We start from the raw sequence: 18,716 nt of genomic DNA on the forward strand, positions 1-18,716 counted from the left end.
CAACACTGGCCAATGAATGCCTTTGGATTACCACCATTTTTCCCCTACACGCTACAGCTTTGTCCATGCTCCTCCATCCTCATTTGCAGCAAACCTGCTATTCCAGTTACTTGTCCTGTTCTCGCCAGCTCTGCCGTGGCACCTCCATCCTAGGGGCTGGCAGGCCCTGTTGTTCCAGTCTGGGCCCCCCAGGCCCTCAAGCCTGATCAGTGGCCCCCTGGTCCAGCTGTCTAAGACCCACCTGTTTTTACTAATGTGTTCATGGCAGACAATGAGCAAAACAAATTTGCTGGCTGTCCTTCTGTCATTTCCAGGAACCCACCCTACATTAGTTATGAAGGTCAAAGCCATCAAAGCTGTCATAGACCTACTGTTTCTTGTCTTTGGGCAAATATTGTCTTTGGCTAAAGACTCTGGGAGCAATAAGCAGATTCTTTGGCATTTAATAGTTTAAAGTTTATTATCAGCCAGTCTTTCAAATGTAAGTATTCAGTCTGGATAGCAGCTCTCTCATGAGAGACAGGGACTGTGAAAGCTAGATTTTAACTTTCCTCAAATATTGTGTGTTTGACTCTGTGTTTCATCTGGATTCTTTTCACTTTACCAGAGCTCCTGCTACTTTTGTGCCTGAGGTCATCCTCCTGCCTGCCTGCAAGACTGGGGAGGGCACTACTAGGATGTGAAGCCCTGATGTGGGGAAAGCCAGGTACTTCTCTGTGGATCCAAATGAAGTCAGAAGTAGTAGTGTAAGATGTCCAAACTCACTCAGGAGGCATGAAGGAACTACAAATTATCCTCCCAAAGAGGAAGCAAAGCAATACGCTAACCTGATAAATGGGTGTAATTCACTGTGAGGCTCACATTGCTAAGGGAATCTGCATTGAGAAAAATACGGTAAGACTGAAACCACCTTCTCATCTTAAGATTCCCACTGAAAACCCAAAAATCCTGGAGAGAGGACATTCAGGAAGCCAGGAAGTGAGGCAAAAGCAAAAGTATTAGACAGTATTAGACAGTCTTTTTGCTGAGGTACAAAGAAAAAAAATGGGTGAAGCATGGCCAGCTAATGCTGATGATGGTGTATAGGAGGATATTTGTCGAAGGGAGAGAGACAATCATCAGGATTAACAATGGCCTCTATCTGGCAGATCTTTGTACAGTAAAGCCAGAGATGGGTGTTTCTCACTGATGGCACACACAGTCAGCTCCCATGCATTCATCTGAGAAGCAAATATGAGACCATGTTTCAATTCCCATAGTTAAATAATCAAAGAAGTATTCACAGAGGCAACTTTTGTGGCACAGTTAATGTGACCAAAAGCTACCAGTTTGTGGAAGAGACCAGAAAATGAAAACAAGCAAGGTTGCTGGCTGACATTGCACAATCTGTCACAAGGAGACCAGACGGAAGACCTCCCCAGTGTTATACGTGTGCAGCTCGGGTAGCACTGTGTGATGGCATGTCTCCTTTCAGAGGGCAGAGAGACCAAAGATACCCTCAGGCACTGCTCTAACAGCTCTCACCTTAACCCATCACATGGATTCCTTTGCAATCAGCCTAACATTGTTCTGCAGGCTGAAAACATCATGTAAAGCCTTTGATCAGTCCTTCTCCACCTAAGGGCAGCAGACAAATCAGATGGCTTCTCCTGATAGCAGACAGGAATTTTTTGTTTCTTTCAAGACAATCAGAAGTTCATTACTAGAGTTGTCCAAATTAAAGTTCCAGTTTGATCACCTTCATTCCCCCCCCATAATCTTTGGATCATACAGCAAGTAATTTGAAGTGCTAGTTTAATTGCTAAATTATGTTTAGCTAATTTGGCCTTGAAATCTAATTTTGAAATGAAAATTTATCTTATTTAGACATTTACTTTAAAAGTTATGTTTTGACTTTTTCAAATTGTTTCTTTTCTAGTTTTTCAGCTAACAGTGCTTTTTTTGTAAAGAACAACTCATCACCAAAAATATTCTTTTTCTTCATTGTTGCTCATTTTCTGATGACAGACTAAAGATTTGGTTCATTGTCACTGTCAGTTGAATAGAAAAGCATCTAATCAATGACAAGCAACGGTTCATCATTTAGGCTGAAGTTCTCTCACAGAAGCATTGCTAGGACTACTGTTGGAGCTAGTCATTAATATTATGGATGATGTGTAAGTGCCCTGCTAAGGAATCTGCAGACAATGCAACTCTGGGAATCGCTGCATATGCTGCTAACAAGGATATGGAAATATTTCAGGAGCCCTCCAAAAATTGGAAACAAAGATGGGAAACAGAACTGGAATCAGGCTGAAGAACTCCAGGTCTTTTCTGGGAGACAGAATCCAAAGGAGGAGTGCAGAGAAGGACATGAAAGAACAGCTAAATCTTTTGATTCACCACGTATGTTCTTGGGTGTGTGAAAACAGCTTTTAACGGCACTTTGCCTTATCTAAACTTGTCTTTTATAACACATTTCAGTCTTCTAGACAAGGACTTGAAGTCTATGCTAGCTACCTAGGAAACCCTCAGAAGCTGCCAGAGCTCCAATAACAGTCTTTACCAGCAAAATGCAGTAAAGACTGACATGAATTCAACTCAATTTATTCACTCCCAATCACTCCATTACCAAAAAGGTATGGGCAATTTGGAAGGAATTCAAAGACCATCAAATGTGATGGTAGAACCAGAAGAGGTGAATTATAAAAAAGACTAAAGGTCTGAAATCCTTTAAGCCAGCCTAGGAAAAACCTCTGTGAGGACCAATTTATATCAGAAAACTATCTATCTGATCAATAAAGACAACAAAGAAAAAGTGAATTCTCTGTGATAACTTTTTACAGCAGCTGGAACCAGTGAGAAGGAAACTAAAAAGCATCAAAACAGAAGCACTGCAGAGGACCAGACTTCCTGGCCAGAAGACTTAGATTCAGAATAAATGAACCACACAGCTGAACTGAAAACAGAATTCCTGTTCCAAATAAAAGTGAGCCAAAATACTGAAATGTTCCACAAAATAGACATTCCTGAGAAATGATATTGAACAGTTCTGTTTAAAATAATATATTCTTGGTTCATTAACCCCAAACTGTAAATGTAATTGCATGTCGTTTATTTACATAATGCCAAACCAAAGCAATTTGTTATGTGTTGTGGACATACCGTTGATTCAATTGGCTGGTTCTGATAAAGCCAGATGATTTCAAAACTTTAAGACTTTTTAAAGATTTACCATGACATGGGTATGGTACATAACTTCCATAAGCTGTACGAATGTATATATTTTAATAAACATAGTGTGACTATATTCTTATTTCTTATTTTTTACACTTTACTAAATGGAAATTAGTAGTGACTTGGTATAAACAACCATATTTCTTTTTTTGTAACTAGGTCTTGATAATATTTTTGGGAACTGTTTACAACATAATACTCCAACAAGAACACGTTTATTTTTTATGAGAGTTTATTTCCTAATAATTATATAACAAGTCTAAATGATATACTATTGAGCAAAGTCTAAAAGATGGCTATAGAAGTGTTGCAACTTCTATACATCTGCTGTTTTGGTTTTGGAGATGGATATTTTACAGCAAATTCCCTTATGCAACAGAAAATGCTTTCTTTTATTGTCATGTTATAAAGTCTTTTCTTGGTTATGCACACAGGTTTCTCCAAATCAACATATGATCTCAGGCACAGCTCCAAGTTTTGTAATGGTCTTTTGGGAGTAATGCTCTTTTTGCTGACAGAGTTCCTGCAAATAAGACACTGTCCAAGCATTCCTTGACATTGTATTATTGCTTTTGGCCACCCATCAATCTTTTCTCACTTTTGCAAAGTATGTGGGGTCCCTACTGTCCTCCAGAAACTGGGATATGGACAGGATAACCTGAGTCTTGACAATATTCCCCACATGCTTTTCTTCTACACATGTGAAAGCACCTCTTCATTGCTAAGCTCTAGCTTGGTTCATAAAGATTCAAAGACAATTTCTGAGGCACTTTTTATGCTGGAGGTACCAGCTGTATTACATCTGGTAACACCATGTCCTATTCTTGCAATAGCTGGGAAAACTAGGTACATTTTTGATAATGAGAACAGGAGTACTGACAATCCTTCCCCCACTGAATACCACACTTAGGAAAACAAACAAATATTGAATCTAAATCACAGTCACAAAACAATGTTGATGGTTAGGAATTTTAGGACTGGTAGTAGCATTAATGTATGTGCACACACATCCTTGCTCTGCTGTGCCTAGTTTGCCAGCTGTAACATTTACAACCATGTTCATGATCAGAACAGCAATCTCCTCTGTCACCACTAGTGTTAGTATATGGAGAAGGCAGCATGCACCAATCTGTCTCATGAACCATTGAATATGTCCAGCATAAAATGAGCACCATCCTTTTTGCCAGACCAGTTGCCTTACTCTTGATCACAGGAGTTAATCAGTCACTCAGGAGGCTGTAGCATCTTCCCAACAAGGTGCTAGAAAGATGCTAAGGATACCCACCTTCCTAACTTGCTGTATAACTCTTGTTTTACTTCCTAACTATCTCTGATCCCTCCTTTTGCTCCTGGACTGTTTTTCCCTGTGGGCAGTTTTGCTAGTAATTCCATATATAAACCTGGCATTGTCTTGTGCTTTGTCCGAGGCAATTATTTGACCTTTCCTTTTTTCCCCTCAACTGTAATGCAAGTACATCACACACAAGTTCCATTCAGTGGTGTCTTTTTGGTATGTTTTGGCATACCAAGGCATCTGGAATCAAAGACATCCATTTTGCCCTTGTGTTGAGTGAGGAGCCCGGGGACCCGTTATAGGACTGCAGATCAGAGCTGCACAACTTTGCTTCAGCACAAGGTAGATTTTCATTTCTATGAAACCCAAATATGAAGAAAGGCGCTTAGCATTGCTTAGTGCAAACATTTACATGCATAGAGGGCACAGTCTCTGCAAGAAGATTAGCATGCTGTCAGTGCCTACCCAATCTTTGTTCTTTCATGGTGACAAAGGCCATGTGCTACCCTTCTTTTTATTATCTGGTGTTCAGGGCACTTCAGCCACAAAATGCAGGGATAGAAAGGGAAAAAGTAAAATTCTCCTATGCTGCCCCCTGCGGGGGTAATGAAAGTTTGTCCCTGGTCTCTGTCAGTCCAGACTCAAGAGCCTAAAATAGTGTGTGGTTATGAACTTTCATCTGCTAAAATTAAGAGTAATCCCCACCAATGCAATTCAAATTACATTTCCATGGAACTCCTACCCTTGACTGGGTTTGATTTTGTGACAAACAGGTGGAAAGCTTTCTGCTCCTCTACTGATCTTTGAATCATTCACCAACTACCATGTATAATTTCTAACGCCAGATCATTGTAAAACATCTTATTTGCTACAGAAAGATGCAGTAAAAGTGTGAGTTATTATTTTGCAGATTTTAAACTTACTCTGAGTGTATCTGAGCACTTGCATGGTCTAAAGGTAGAATTTGCATCTTTTGTAATTCAGTTTCCTTCTCCATGAATGGAAAATTGACTCTGACACAAACAAGTGAGTATCAGAGACCAGACTGCTCCCCAGCTACAGTACATTCAGCAAATGGTTCACCAGGCAGTGCTTTGCTACTCTGAAATGTTAAGATTCAGTGGCTGCCAGTTTATTACCTGCAAGCATGTTTTGTTACGTCTGCACACTGCTTCCTACATCCACTTCCAGGAGCAGTGAGTTCCATTAAGCAGTGGACATGTTAATCATTTCCAAAATGAGTAAGTGCTACTTATGCTGCTATGTCTTTCTTCTCCTCTCTGCCTTCTGGTCACAGAGCCTGCCACAAAAGTTGGCCTGAGAGAAATTATGGAGTCCCAATAACATCAGGAAACACAAAGGAAGAAACAAAAATTCTACTTCTAGATCCATAAGCAGAGATGATGAAGAATATCTTCTCTAGGCTAAGAAGGGGAAATACAGACCTCACCAAGCACTGATCTATTGTATGTTCCAAAATAAGATAATACAGTCATAGCCTTCTGTGCTGTCTGTGACATAAAGGAAAAAGACACCTCCATCTGAAATCCCACCAATACAGTACTCTGGAAAGCTATCCAGTCACAAGGGCATCCCAGGTGGCATCAGCTGAACACTGAATGCTTGAGGAAAGATTTGTCAAGAAATAGAGAAAGTGCATGGCAGCAGAAATGTGAGGCTAATCCAGGTATATGAAGCAGCATGAATGACAATATGAAGACAAGAGATGCTATAGATCACAGCGACAACCACAGCACAGCACTGGGAGATGCCCAGAGGCTAAAGTGACTGTTCAGGCTACAAAAAAAAGTTTGCTTCCTGCTTGGATTCCCATTGGCTGGTCAAGTTTTTCAGCCCTAGTAGAGCAGGCTCTGCTGGTATATTTAGCGACAGTGCTCCTGGACTAGCAGAGACAACGACAAGCACTGATCCTCTGTCAGAACTAGAGAATGGATCTGAAGACATTCCTAGTCTTCACTGCAGTTCTGCTACACACTACCCTGGGCTTCCCTATTCAGGTGAGAGAAGTTTCATGTAACCATGCTCTTTCCTCTAGCTGATCTGTCCTTCCTGGAGTGTAACTGTGGGGTTCCATTTTAATTTGAATTTCCTACAAGACAAATATTTGCAATATAATGCCATATATCATAATACCAGTCTAATAATTTAGTGCCTCCCTTTGGCCTGATTTTGCTGATATTGCTTCTGCATTTAAGAGCTATGGAAAATAATACCTTATACCTATTGATTTTGCAGGAGAACTATGGGAATAGCACAACAAGTAAGTAGCATTAATACTGTATTTTAAAAACAACTAGCAATTGCTGACTGTGTATCAAATTAATTATGTAGCAGGAATCTTGGAGCCTGGTGATTATCTGAGGCAAGTACTGTAACTCCAGTGATGTTTTCAACAATACAATTCTTACCAGCTGAAAGTGCAACTATAGATAATTCATTGCCAGGAATAAATATGCCATGAAATTGCACATATTGGGGGCTTAGTGAAATTATGGCTTTCTGCTTGCATTTCTAACACACCAGCTACTTACTGAGACATTTATTTTCTAGAGTTTTATTCTTATTAAGTGCCCAATTTCCAAAAGTCTGTACTGAACAAATATATCATCTGAAGGAAGGAAAAATTAAGAGGTGTTTGAAGCACTGCTTCAGTTTTCAGCTGAGGACAGAAAAACTTTAGGTTGCCGGGATTGATCCTAGCAGGGGTGCCCAGAAGGAAGGAAGGGACTGTCTGAGGGAATACACTGCGAATAGCAGCAGCAGAATAAAAGATGTTAAGAAAGAAACTCTCTGTTACTCATACTTAGTAAGGAGCAGAGAAATAGAGGTGATGTTATCTACTGTGGAGGGATTCCCATGTTCTGTAAAGAGTGCAGTGTGGTAGCTCCTGAAATGAATGAAGAGCTGGTGAGTGGCGTGGCATTGCATTCAACATGTGGTCACACACAATTGTACTGCTGTGAGCTGTATAACTGATACATGGGGCTGGGAAAGAGACTGCAGGAAAGAGGACTGAAAGCAGACTGCAGCAGTTAAAGCAGCTGCATGTAATCAGTGGTATATGCTTTGTGATAGACAAAATTTTTGACAGGCCAATTTAAGTGATGGTAGAGATAGATGAGAGATCTGAGTCAAAGAAGACTAAGAGCTGTGTATTTAAGGATGCATCCTTCTGTAACGCTGGGATGTAGAATGTTGAAAAGAAGCTTTGACTTCACTCTGTCACGATAGGTAGAAAAATGGAAAAATTGTCAGAAGGCGATGAAAGATATACAGAATTGAATTTCATCAGTGGATGGTAAATATAGACCACGATGCCAATGTGTGAGTGACTTGGCTTTAGAGCATGTGAAGGCACTGACTCTCAGGCTTTTTGAAGGAGGCCATGTTTCCTGACTGTTATTGGACTGAGTGTAGATGTGCTTCATACCTTTTGGCCATGGTTTGTCAGATTTAGATGTGCTTGCACAGACTTAAAAATCAAATTTTATTATGACATTTTGACTTCCACTAAACTGTGGATGTTACCAAAGGACTTTGCTACTCGTTTGCTCCCTTGTTCCACCTTGATACAGCCATAACTGAAAGGGATGTCTGGTATCAGAGAAAGCTTTGCGATGTGCTGAGATAGAAAACTAATAGTACAGGCAGAAACAGTAACAGAACAATTTTTTCAAATCACAAAACAGAAGGAGGTGTCATTGGAGATCTCTAGAGAAGGTCAATGGAAATAAATCTGTAGGTAGACCTTAACTACAGCAAGAAACTGTCAGGTCAGGGGTAAGGTATTGTGAAAGGAAAAGGCATTAGAAGGTTTGGTTGACATTTTCAGAACAAGCAAGGGGCTAATGAAAACTGACCAGTTCTTCTTTTGTGCTGTCTTTTATGACAAGGAAGCAAAGGGAGGCTGTGAAATTACTGCTCAGTACATTTAGAGCCAGCAGAGAGACATGCTTTCTTGAGTTCAGAGTTGTGGTTGCTGGAACTCAAATTTGCAGGATTACTGAGACAAACACATATAATGAATTTTAATTTACCTTTTTTTACCATTTTTCATGCCTTTTAAGACATCTTTCAGTATTTACAGTGCAAGGAAAACTTGATCTGTGTTTTGAAAAATGCCAGATGCTCACATAATTAGGCACATGGCTGATGCTTTCTGTGATGTCTCACGAGCTTTAAAAAGGTGTCGGGGGCTCTGTGTTTCTAGAAATCTGGAGCCTAATTTTCACTGACTTGACCAATCAATAATCTAGTGCCTCTTGTGTGCATGGATTCTGAATTCAGACAAGCCATTTCAAAAATGTGCTTCCCTGCAGAATTTTTTAGATGACATGGACCTCTCTGATGCAGCTGCTGGGAATAGACTTAACTTTTCTATAATAAACTGTCATTACAATGGAGTTTCATTACCATGTAACTGAAGTAATAGTCTGGAAAGGCAGATCTGAAGCCTCTTTGGCTCAGTAAAAGCAATTTTATTGCAGGTTCTTGATAATTTCTGAATATGAGTAAGTCCCATCAGTATGTTTAGGCAATAACCACTCGGGTCAATGGAAGCTGTAAAAAGGGAAAGGTGCTACAAGCTGTGACAACGCTTGGCAGCCTCCACATCTATTGAAAACACATGAACAAAAAGACGAGGAACATGGATAGCCTTAGAAATATCAGAACTATTTTGCATAAGTGTTCTCTGTGTTAGATAGAAAAAGTAATAAAGGGTTTAAATTTTAACACGGAAGATTGCACTTATTGACAAACTGGAACAGACTGCCAGAAAGGCTTGCGGCATCTCCATCATACTTAAGAACAGGTTAAACACACTGTGATCAGGAATAACATAGATAAAACTGTTTCTGCCTTAGGGAAAGGAGACAAACTGGATGACCGCCTGAGGTCCTTTCCAAGCCTATACTTTTATGATGCTATAACAGTGAAGTTAGGAACCAAAACATGAAAATATTCACAAAATCTTTAAGTCTACACCGATGTGTCATGTGAACAAATGCCTTCTTCCTCCAAATGTTCTGATACCTTTCACAAAACATTCAGTTCATTAAAAAATGGAATTTTTATGTTATTAGATTTCTGCTTGGAAATGTATATATAAGATTAGATTTTCACTTCTATGTTAGTAACACAGAACAGACATTTGCCAGAAACCAGAAGATGCCACACTAGCAAGACATTCTTATGATTCAGAATTGTTCAAAGCTACTGAGAGGTACTGAGTGAATTTGAGATTTTTTGTCTCATGCTAAATTACAGCCTTCATCCCATTTTTAACTTTACTCTTTGGCACTGTGAAACCAGAGAGGATTGTTGAGCTGGTTAGCCTGCATGTGTGCCAGTGAAATCTAGGAACGAGGCATATTTTTGTCCCTAGCTTCCTTTGACGCTTTCCACACTGAACCTGATAAAATGCTTTGCTGATTCTTAGAGAGTAAACAACCAGGATTCTGTCCCTGAACACAAACTACTAGAAATTCTGATAGCTGTTTGTCTAAGTATGAATTCGATTTCTGTACCTAGTTAGTATGCCCTGCTCCCTCTCCAAGCAAGGGGACCTACCAAAGGCATCCCCATGGCTGAGAAGGCCTGAGTTGTTGAACACTGTGAAGCTGCATTTCAGAATCTAATTTGCCCCTTTTGCTTGTCTTTTTCTTCCTTGCTTTTTGCAGCAACAGAACCTACTCAGGTAAGGACAGCTCAAGTCAGCTCTTTTGTTCACTTGGGGTCCAGCATTGTGAAAAGTGAGGTCGGGGCCCATCTACTCCACCCTTATCTCCATCTCTGGAGGAAAGTCTTCTAAGACCAAAGGTGTAACAGAGTGTGTGGTTTCCATTCTTATTTCATTTATTGCCCCACGTTGTGCAGTCAATGCCCTGGGAAGATTTTGCCTTCTTTGGAGTCACACAGAAAATTTTAAACTGCTTTTGCTTGATGAAAGGCAAGAGCAGCATGGCAATCTGTTTTGTTACAGGCATGACCCCCACAAATGGGTATCCCCCTAACCCCCAGTTCCCTATATGGTGGTACATGCCACAGACCTTCACAGTTGTATCGTGAGGTGATACTGGGAGGATTTCATTAGCTATTTCAGCAACCTTGCATTCATACTAGCAGGGACATAAATACAGCTGGAAGATTGAAACCTAGAGCATGCTTCAAATTGCATTTCCTGAGTCTTCTATACTGACTGCCTTTAGAATATCCCTATTTGCCAACAGTTTTCAAAGAAAAGTATCCACCACACCACAATACTTCCACATGGTACAGTAAACAAGAGCTCAGGACTGCAATGATTAAAGATACTTACCATGGTAGCCTGGACACTTATGATCCTATGATACACTCTTTGCATGTTATCTTATTTGATATTTATATTATAACACAAATTACTATAATAATGCATCCTCCTTACAGGTTACTATACAAGAGGATATCTATGGTATGTATTATTCCAAGTAAATTTAAGTATTTGATAAGATATACCAACTTTTATCTGCCCACTTGCTCCAGAAAATAACACATGCTAAATATAAATTAATCTCAGGGAAGAAATTTTAAATAAATACAACTGCTCTAACATTTCATGAAAAGCGGTTGTCTCTTTTGGTCTTGGCCAAGTGCTTGGCCTTGCTAAAAATCTCAGCTGCTTTTTTTGCTAACAACAGCTCCACTTAGATAATGCCCTTATTTAAGTCACCTCTGAAGGTTACAGTAAGTGCAAAGGCCAAGTGCACATGCATTTTTTGATGTCAGGACTCATGGCATGATGCTCAGATTCAGCTGAGTTCTACTTAGTGTAAGGCCTCAGAGACCCTGATGCTAGGATTAGCTGGGGACCAGTCTGGCTCATGGAATAGGACTGCAGCTCTGATTTCATTGGTTTCAAGGGTTTTCAAGAGGTCAGGGTGTCCAGCAGTAAGCACCAGGACAACTCTCCATCTGTTTTTGCTCCAGGTGTCTTATGTTGGGGGTTCAAGTGTGAAGTGTGCATGGAGAAGGGAATCTATGTTGTCCGAGGGCACAGGGGGAGCCCTGTAGACAAGAGGAACTGCCAGCTGGCTGCTTGAGCCAGACAAACCAGACCTATAAGAGCCAAAGGTCCAGTCCTTAAAATGCAATGATAAAAAAAGAGAGAGGGTGAGGAAGAGAAAGGCTCTTGGAGCTGAATGCCAAAATGATCATAGCTGTTGGGAGGTTCACAAGACTGTCCCTGAGCAAACGTATACATGACTTAATGCCATGCCAACCCATAAATATGCTCTGCAAGTTTCATATGCACCACCGTAATCAAGACCAGATTTAAGGGGGCCCCTGGAAGCTCATATGGGTTAAAAAATCAGGATTTCTATTTTCTTTGGAATGAGAAAGTGACACTCTTGCATCTCTGTGCAGAATCTCATCCGCCTACAGAGACAGACTACGAGGAGGAAGTTATTTTTAACAGAATTCTGAAAGTTAACAAAGGTAACATCACCAAAGCCCTGCTTATACTGGCCCTATCTATTGTGCCTTCTTGGGGGGATGACCAATGTCTTACCACAGTCTATGAAAATATTCTTCCTATCTGTTATTCATCTACATATAAGACCCACTCAGAGACAGGCCACAGGAACTACTTCGTCTAGGTTGTTTACTGAAGCCCCAGGCCATCTCAGATCTATTGTGTTAATACTGAAGATGATCCTGGATGTGGAGGCAACTGAACTATGCAGGCAGCTTCTTCAGCTTTAATTTCAGGGGTCTTTGTCCTTCTTTGGATACAAAAAGAGACCCTGTGATGTTTGAATATTTTATTAGTTAATTGCCTTTTTCTTGAATGCAAGTAACACTGGAGCAGTCATATGGCTTTGTAATATGGACTCCTAAATAAGCTATGGTTAGTACCACGCTTCCCATTTCAGACCTCTCCTTGATTCTTCCAAATATTTTGGCCCCTTTCTGTCAACTTGTCTTTGTCACCACTTCCCTTCAGCAGTCACAGAAGAAGCTTTACTCCTGTCTGTAGAAACAGACACCGAACATTCCTACAGTTTCCTATAGGCAGTGCTCAACCTCCTTTTAATTCTGTCCCTCTGCACTCTTGCCTCCTGATTTGCCTTACTGGCATCTCCCACTTTTGCTCAACACCCTTCCTGAGCAGATATTCAATGGCATTCACTCAGTGTTGCACGACGAGTGAAGCAGCTCAACTAATACACTGCAACTGCTTTCAGCTCTTCCCCGTCTTGCCTAAACACTACCCAACAGAGGTGGAGCTTCCTACCTCTTCTCTGAGCTAAGGACGCAGCAGCGAAGAAGGTAGGGGAGCAGACAATGTCCATTTAACCCAATAGACTGTTTCTGACTGGCCAGCAGCAGATGCTTAGGGAAAAATATAAAAGCAGAACAAGTAGAGGGTGACAGTTTTCCAAGTGTGCCTAGCAGCCTCCAGCAATCCATGGCTCAGATATTTCTGCCCTTTCTTTCTCACATAGACAGCTCTCAGCTCTTGCAGGAAGGTGACATAGTTCCCCAAAGGAGCCGCAGTGCCATCAACTGTCGAAATCGCCATTGCAATTGGCCCCAGTCCAGTGACGGGATTGTCCGTGTTCCCTATGTTTTGGATCCTACTTATGGTAGGTATATATTTTGATAATTCTTTTTTTTTTGTAAAGGATTTTTCCAATAACCTTCAGGTGGAAACCTACTTCCAGTAGCTGCACAAACAGTTGATGAAATCTGTTCTAAGGATTTATTTGTATTGTGCAAGCACAGATGAATTGTAAATTACAAAGGTCTGAATAGAAAAAAAAAAGATCAAATTTCCTTGAGGTTTGCATCCATAATATTTTGGGTCTGGTTTCTTGGAGACAACAACGATCATTCCCTCTAATGGTATCTGCTAGAATATCTGCCTTTATGAGGTTCATGCCTATTGCATGTGGTTTGAATGGACTATTTTTCATAAGCAAAAGAGCTTCCCATAGCTGTCACCAAGTGGACAATCTGCAGATACATCAACAACCACTGCTATAATTTAAGACAAGTAGTTCAGAAAACAGAATCCCATCTGAATCTGTCCTGGACAAAGTCTTGGATAAAGAGAGCCTTGTGCCAGGCTATTTATATTGCAAATGAAATTCACTACTGAGCAAAGAGCCATAAAAAGACTAGGCTAATGTTTCTGTTCCTCCTTTACACTGTTTTTGAGCATACATGAGATTTTAATGGCACAAGTCATTGTTCTTGTGTGACCCCCAAATTATCCCCCTTCCTTCTCCAGAGGAAAACCACATAAAAGTGATTCAAGATGCTATGGCAGAATTTGAAACATTGACTTGTATTAATTTTGTGAAGCGCAGGACAGAACGCGACTATCTCAGCATTAAATCTGCCGATGGGTGAGTTGAATAAGTGAATATGTTATTTCTATATTGCTTTTCATGCCTTCACTACTCTCATCTTGTGTGATCCTAGAGAGGACTGGATTTAGAGAAGTAACTTCATGCTTTATCAGGGTGCAAAGTATCCTGCTAAAGATCCAGCATTTACATCAGGGACTCACCAAAGACACTGAAGTGACTCACAGATCATGGGAAACCAGCAGTAAGGCAGAAAGAATATCCTTAGCTCATGTTTGCTGTGTGATGCAATTCACACTTAGCACAACATGTAACAGGCTGTTGTGGTTTTAATTTGCACAGGAGGCATCAATTTCAACTTAGGAAAGAGCAGTTCTCTGAATCAAACACAGCATTGGCTGTCAAGGTCAGAATTAGAGCCTTTGATAGAATTGTTCAGTATCCCTTAGCTTAAAAGTGCCATTCAGGTTAGCTCTATCTCTGATACAGGATTCAGTCATTTGAGAAAAATGGTTAATTCTAAGGAGTTAACATCACTGTGTACAGAAAGCTAGCATGCAGGAACCTCCATGCTATTGAAGGGCTTCTAGGAGGCTTTAGTGATGCACATATTGTTTGCTGACTTTCTGCACCATGGTCAGTTTTGTCTTTCTGTTGGCTCTGATCACAACAGACTGTAAGGAATCTCTTCCATTCCCACAACAGACATGTACAGTAAGGTTCTCCATACTGTCCCCATACCTGTCTGACAACACAAATCCATGTGTCTTCTCTTGTTGATGTTCCGTGTCTTTCCCAGCTGCTGGTCCAACTATGGAAAAGTAGGAGGTGGCCAGACTGTCTCTGTGATGAAAGGAGGCTGCATGTGGAAAGGAATAATTCAACACGAACTGGACCATGCCCTGGGGTTTTTGCATGAACATTCTCGAAGTGACAGGGATAAATATGTAAAGATCATGTGGGAGTACATCAGTCTGGGTAAGTACCTTTTAACTCCTCAATGTAGACAGTACAGTAGGTATGTCCTACTGTTCCCAGCTCTTCCTTCTTCTCTGAGAGGAAGTGGTAAGAAACATGCTTTAAATATGATATCATATATTACAGCTGACAGAGCAGACTTCAGGAAATTTGAAAATTCCAATAACCTGGGTCTTCCATATGACTATTCCTCAGTAATGCACTATGGCCCGTAAGTAACAGCATGGCACTGCCTCTGTGGAATTGAAATCTTGCATTAGAATTAGCTTCCATAGTAACTCTCTTCTAACTATCATCTTCCCCATTTCCCTCTCTGAGAAAAACACTGAGAGTCAGTTCAAACAAGGCATTCCCCAAGATTACTTTATTATTCTTAGCTTTCCATTAAGGAGTCATTCCCAGCTGAGCTGGGATGGGGGAAGGAGCATGTCTACTGGACATCTTGATCAAACCTAATTAAACAGCACTGTTAAGTTATGCCAACAACCAAAATCCCAAGGAAGCAGCTTCAAAGTAGAGCTCCTCCCAAGGAACTCCCAAGTCAAGAAGATTTTCAACCATAGATAGTTGTGTGAGGGCAAGCTGCTTTTTTTCTTCTGTTTCTCTGTCACCTAATATAATGGGACCCTGGGCTAGAACTAGTTTTCCAAAGTAGAATTACACTACAAAATAACTACAGCATGATAATTAGTGTTATGCATGTACTCTTGTCAGTCTAAGATCACAGACAGGTGAATCCATGCACAAAAAGAAATAAATTGATATACAGGTGATCAAAGGCTTTTCTATTAGAAGTGTTCTACAAAATGGACTCACCCCTTCAGTAATTTCTGCAGCCCTTTCCAGGGCTTAATCATCACCTTAAACATCTCCATAACTGCTGTGACAACAAGGCTATTACTCCCCAACCACCTTCGAGCATGAGAAGGGCTTGGAGGGTTGCTTGGCTTTTCTTTAAGGTTGAGTTTTGGTTCTGTCTTTAATAAATTCTCAAGAAGAACAGCAAACGACTGAAGAACCATATCATAAACTTAGCACTCCAAACAGCATGGTTTGGAGGCATTCTTGTATCATGGGGCAGCAAGCAGACAGTTTGCTTTGAAGCTTCTATTCCTCTTGCACAAGAGACTTTGCATTCTCATCTGCTGGAATATGCATTAAGAACTGGCCAGAAGAACAACCCAGCTGTCAGACAAAATTTAAACAACTTACGTGCAATTGCTCTGCTCTCTGTAAAGCATGTAGATTATGCCATTAAGACTTGGAAAAAGTCATTTTCCTTAAAGGACTACAAATTTTCCGTGTTTTTGCAGACACACATTCACTAACACCACTGGGAAAGCAACTATTGTACCAATTCCTGATGAATCAGTACATATTGGACAGAGGCAGGGATTGAGTAACTTGGATGTGGCCAAAATCAACAAGCTCTACAATTGCAGTAAGTGCTTCAAAGCCATCCCTTCATCTTCTATTCAGATCTTCCATGAAGGTGTTTAGGCAGCTCTGCAGAGGCAGAGGTTTCTCACAGATTGTGAGTCTACTCTTCTAAATCCGTGGTACCCATTAGGGTCACTTCGGGAGGTAACGCAAAGGTGAAGCTGGAGGCACACTGTGATTAGTAAGAAAATGCTTTCTGCGTCCAGATTAAAACAAATATATTCACTGTTGGTGTAAGTGGGTGCAATTCCACTGGCCTGACTGGTTACTGTGTTGTACGCTTCACTGGAGTTGTTGGGCTTCTTAAAGCTTAAGAGGCAACTATAAAACCCACAAAGAGTCAGACATCTCGGTCCCTCATTGCAGTTTATATTTAAGGACTGAGCCAAACCAAAATAGCTATAGGTTCCTCTGAACTGGAACAGTTTCAAGATGCCTTGTCCAGTTCTAGCCTAATAGTTTTCAAATGTTTAAGCTATTATTCTAAATGTGTATAAATTTTCCACTCCTTAAACTTCTGCTAGAAGAAATTCTCCCATATAAACAAAGAAATTTGTTCAGTCAAAGGGAAAAAACATGGTAAATTATTTTCCCTTGCACAGAGGAGAGACCAAGTCCTCTTCCTAAACTCAGAATTTAACTATTGCAGAGAGATATTTTTGCTTGACTCTTCTAGCATAACTTGATTTCCCTATCCCAGTGGAAAATTGTATGTCTACTGACCAGTGGCAGCAAAGTAAAACTTCTCACACTCTTTTTAGATTGAAAAGGTAGAGTAGAAAGAGTACTTCATCCTGAAATCCCTTGCTGTACTGTGGAATTATCAATAAAAGCTAATGCTTTTTCCATGTGCTACTTTACTTTCCATTTTGATGCAGATGCTTACAATTATGTGAAAATTAGGACATGCTTCTTCATTTTAACCAAGATGTACAAGTACCCTGAAATGAATGCTGGAAGATCAGAAAATCAAGACCATTACGTTCTGAAGAGAGTGTAGTTGTAGATGAGTAGAAGTAGTTGTAGATGAGTAGAAGTATCTTTTAAGTTTGGTGCTGAGGCAAACATTGTTTTTCTCTCAGGTCGCTGCAGCACTATTCTCGATACAGCATCTGGGTCACTGAAATCTGCCAATCATCCAAGAAATTACTCAGATAACACCAACTGTGTCTGGCTCATCCGAACCCGATCCAGAAAGGTAATCACAGGTTAATAATGGTCTTGGACTATGGCTGAACTGATGTCTTTCTGTGTTAAGTGATTTGCACTGTATCTGCACACCAGTTACCAGATCTTTTTCATGAGAGAAATTTTAGACTAGCATCTATTTCTTCTTCATGTCCTTAAGCCAGGTATGGGCAAAGACAACTGCACAGTTGCAATTTTGAAAAATCTCCATACATTGAGCTTCAGGTTTGCAAAATCAAGACAAAGCAGTCTGAGCATGGGAGCATTCAGTCACAGGCCCATTATATCTGAACCCTGCAAATTCAGGGGATGAGAGGCAAGGCTGGGTAAGCAGTTCCAATTCTGACTTAGTTACAGCTTGGATTCTGTCTGTTTTAAAGGACACTCCATGAAAGAAGTCATTTATGTGTATATTGAAGGCTTGTTTCCTCTTCCCTTACAGATTTCCCTGCACTTTCAGGCCTTTGACCTGCAGACAACCAGAGGCTGTCAGGGTGATTACGTTAAAGTTTATGATGGAGCCAGCAAATCTTCTGCAGTTCTAATGGACAAAACCTGTGGATCAAAGATACCCAATGACATAGTTGCTTCCAGCAATCTTATGCTCATAGAGTTTGTCACGGATGGTGTTGATACAGCTTCTGGTTTCCAAGCCACCTTTACTTCCGGTAGGTCTGAGAAAAAGGAGAACGTCAGAGAAAGAAAAACAATCTATATCAAATCAACATGTGTTCTACCTTCCTCTTTGCATGTGATTTAGGAAAAACATTGTTTGAGGAGGTGACCTTTGATATAACGGGTCAGTCTTGCATTGATACCATTTATTCCTTCCAGAAGATGAGGCCATGCTCATCCCAAATAGTGTCAGCAGGTGATTCCCAGATTCCACAGTTTGCCTTGCCTCTCAGATGTATGCCATTCCAAAACATGTGCAATCAAGGGTGTGATCAATTTAATGTTATTGCTAGTGTTAGTAGCGCAGTAAATTAGACATTCTTGTATTATGAAAGAGAATAAATCATAATGTAACATTTAAATATACTATTCCTCTGTAAAAGATGCATTTTTAAAATCAGACAGTTCAGAGGGCAAGAGAGATTTATAGTGAAGCAGGTCACCTAGCCACATGACAAGAAGAGAGGCAGTATGTCCATTGTCAGAATCCTTGGAATTTATCCACCTAAAACACATTTTCCTCAATTCCATTCATTAATAACTAAGGCTAC

General features: G+C 40.4%; 1 protein-coding gene across 1 annotated transcript; it reads left to right on the forward strand.

The window, feature by feature from the left end:
• Positions 1-6,459: 6,459 nt before the first annotated feature.
• LOC106498186 (astacin-like metalloendopeptidase) lies at positions 6,460-18,250 on the forward strand. Its single transcript, XM_013959333.2, has 12 exons — positions 6,460-6,528; positions 6,767-6,791; positions 10,213-10,229; positions 10,958-10,982; positions 11,936-12,007; positions 13,018-13,158; positions 13,806-13,923; positions 14,684-14,862; positions 14,989-15,073; positions 16,176-16,303; positions 17,385-17,500; positions 17,933-18,250. Exons 1-12 carry the CDS (start codon positions 6,460-6,462, stop codon positions 18,248-18,250), a joined length of 1,293 nt encoding a protein of 430 aa, XP_013814787.2.
• Positions 18,251-18,716: the final 466 nt, after the last annotated feature.

This window comes from Apteryx mantelli, chromosome 4 (genome assembly GCF_036417845.1).
Source record: "Apteryx mantelli isolate bAptMan1 chromosome 4, bAptMan1.hap1, whole genome shotgun sequence".
In the NCBI taxonomy this organism is placed as follows: Eukaryota; Metazoa; Chordata; class Aves; order Apterygiformes; family Apterygidae; genus Apteryx; species Apteryx mantelli.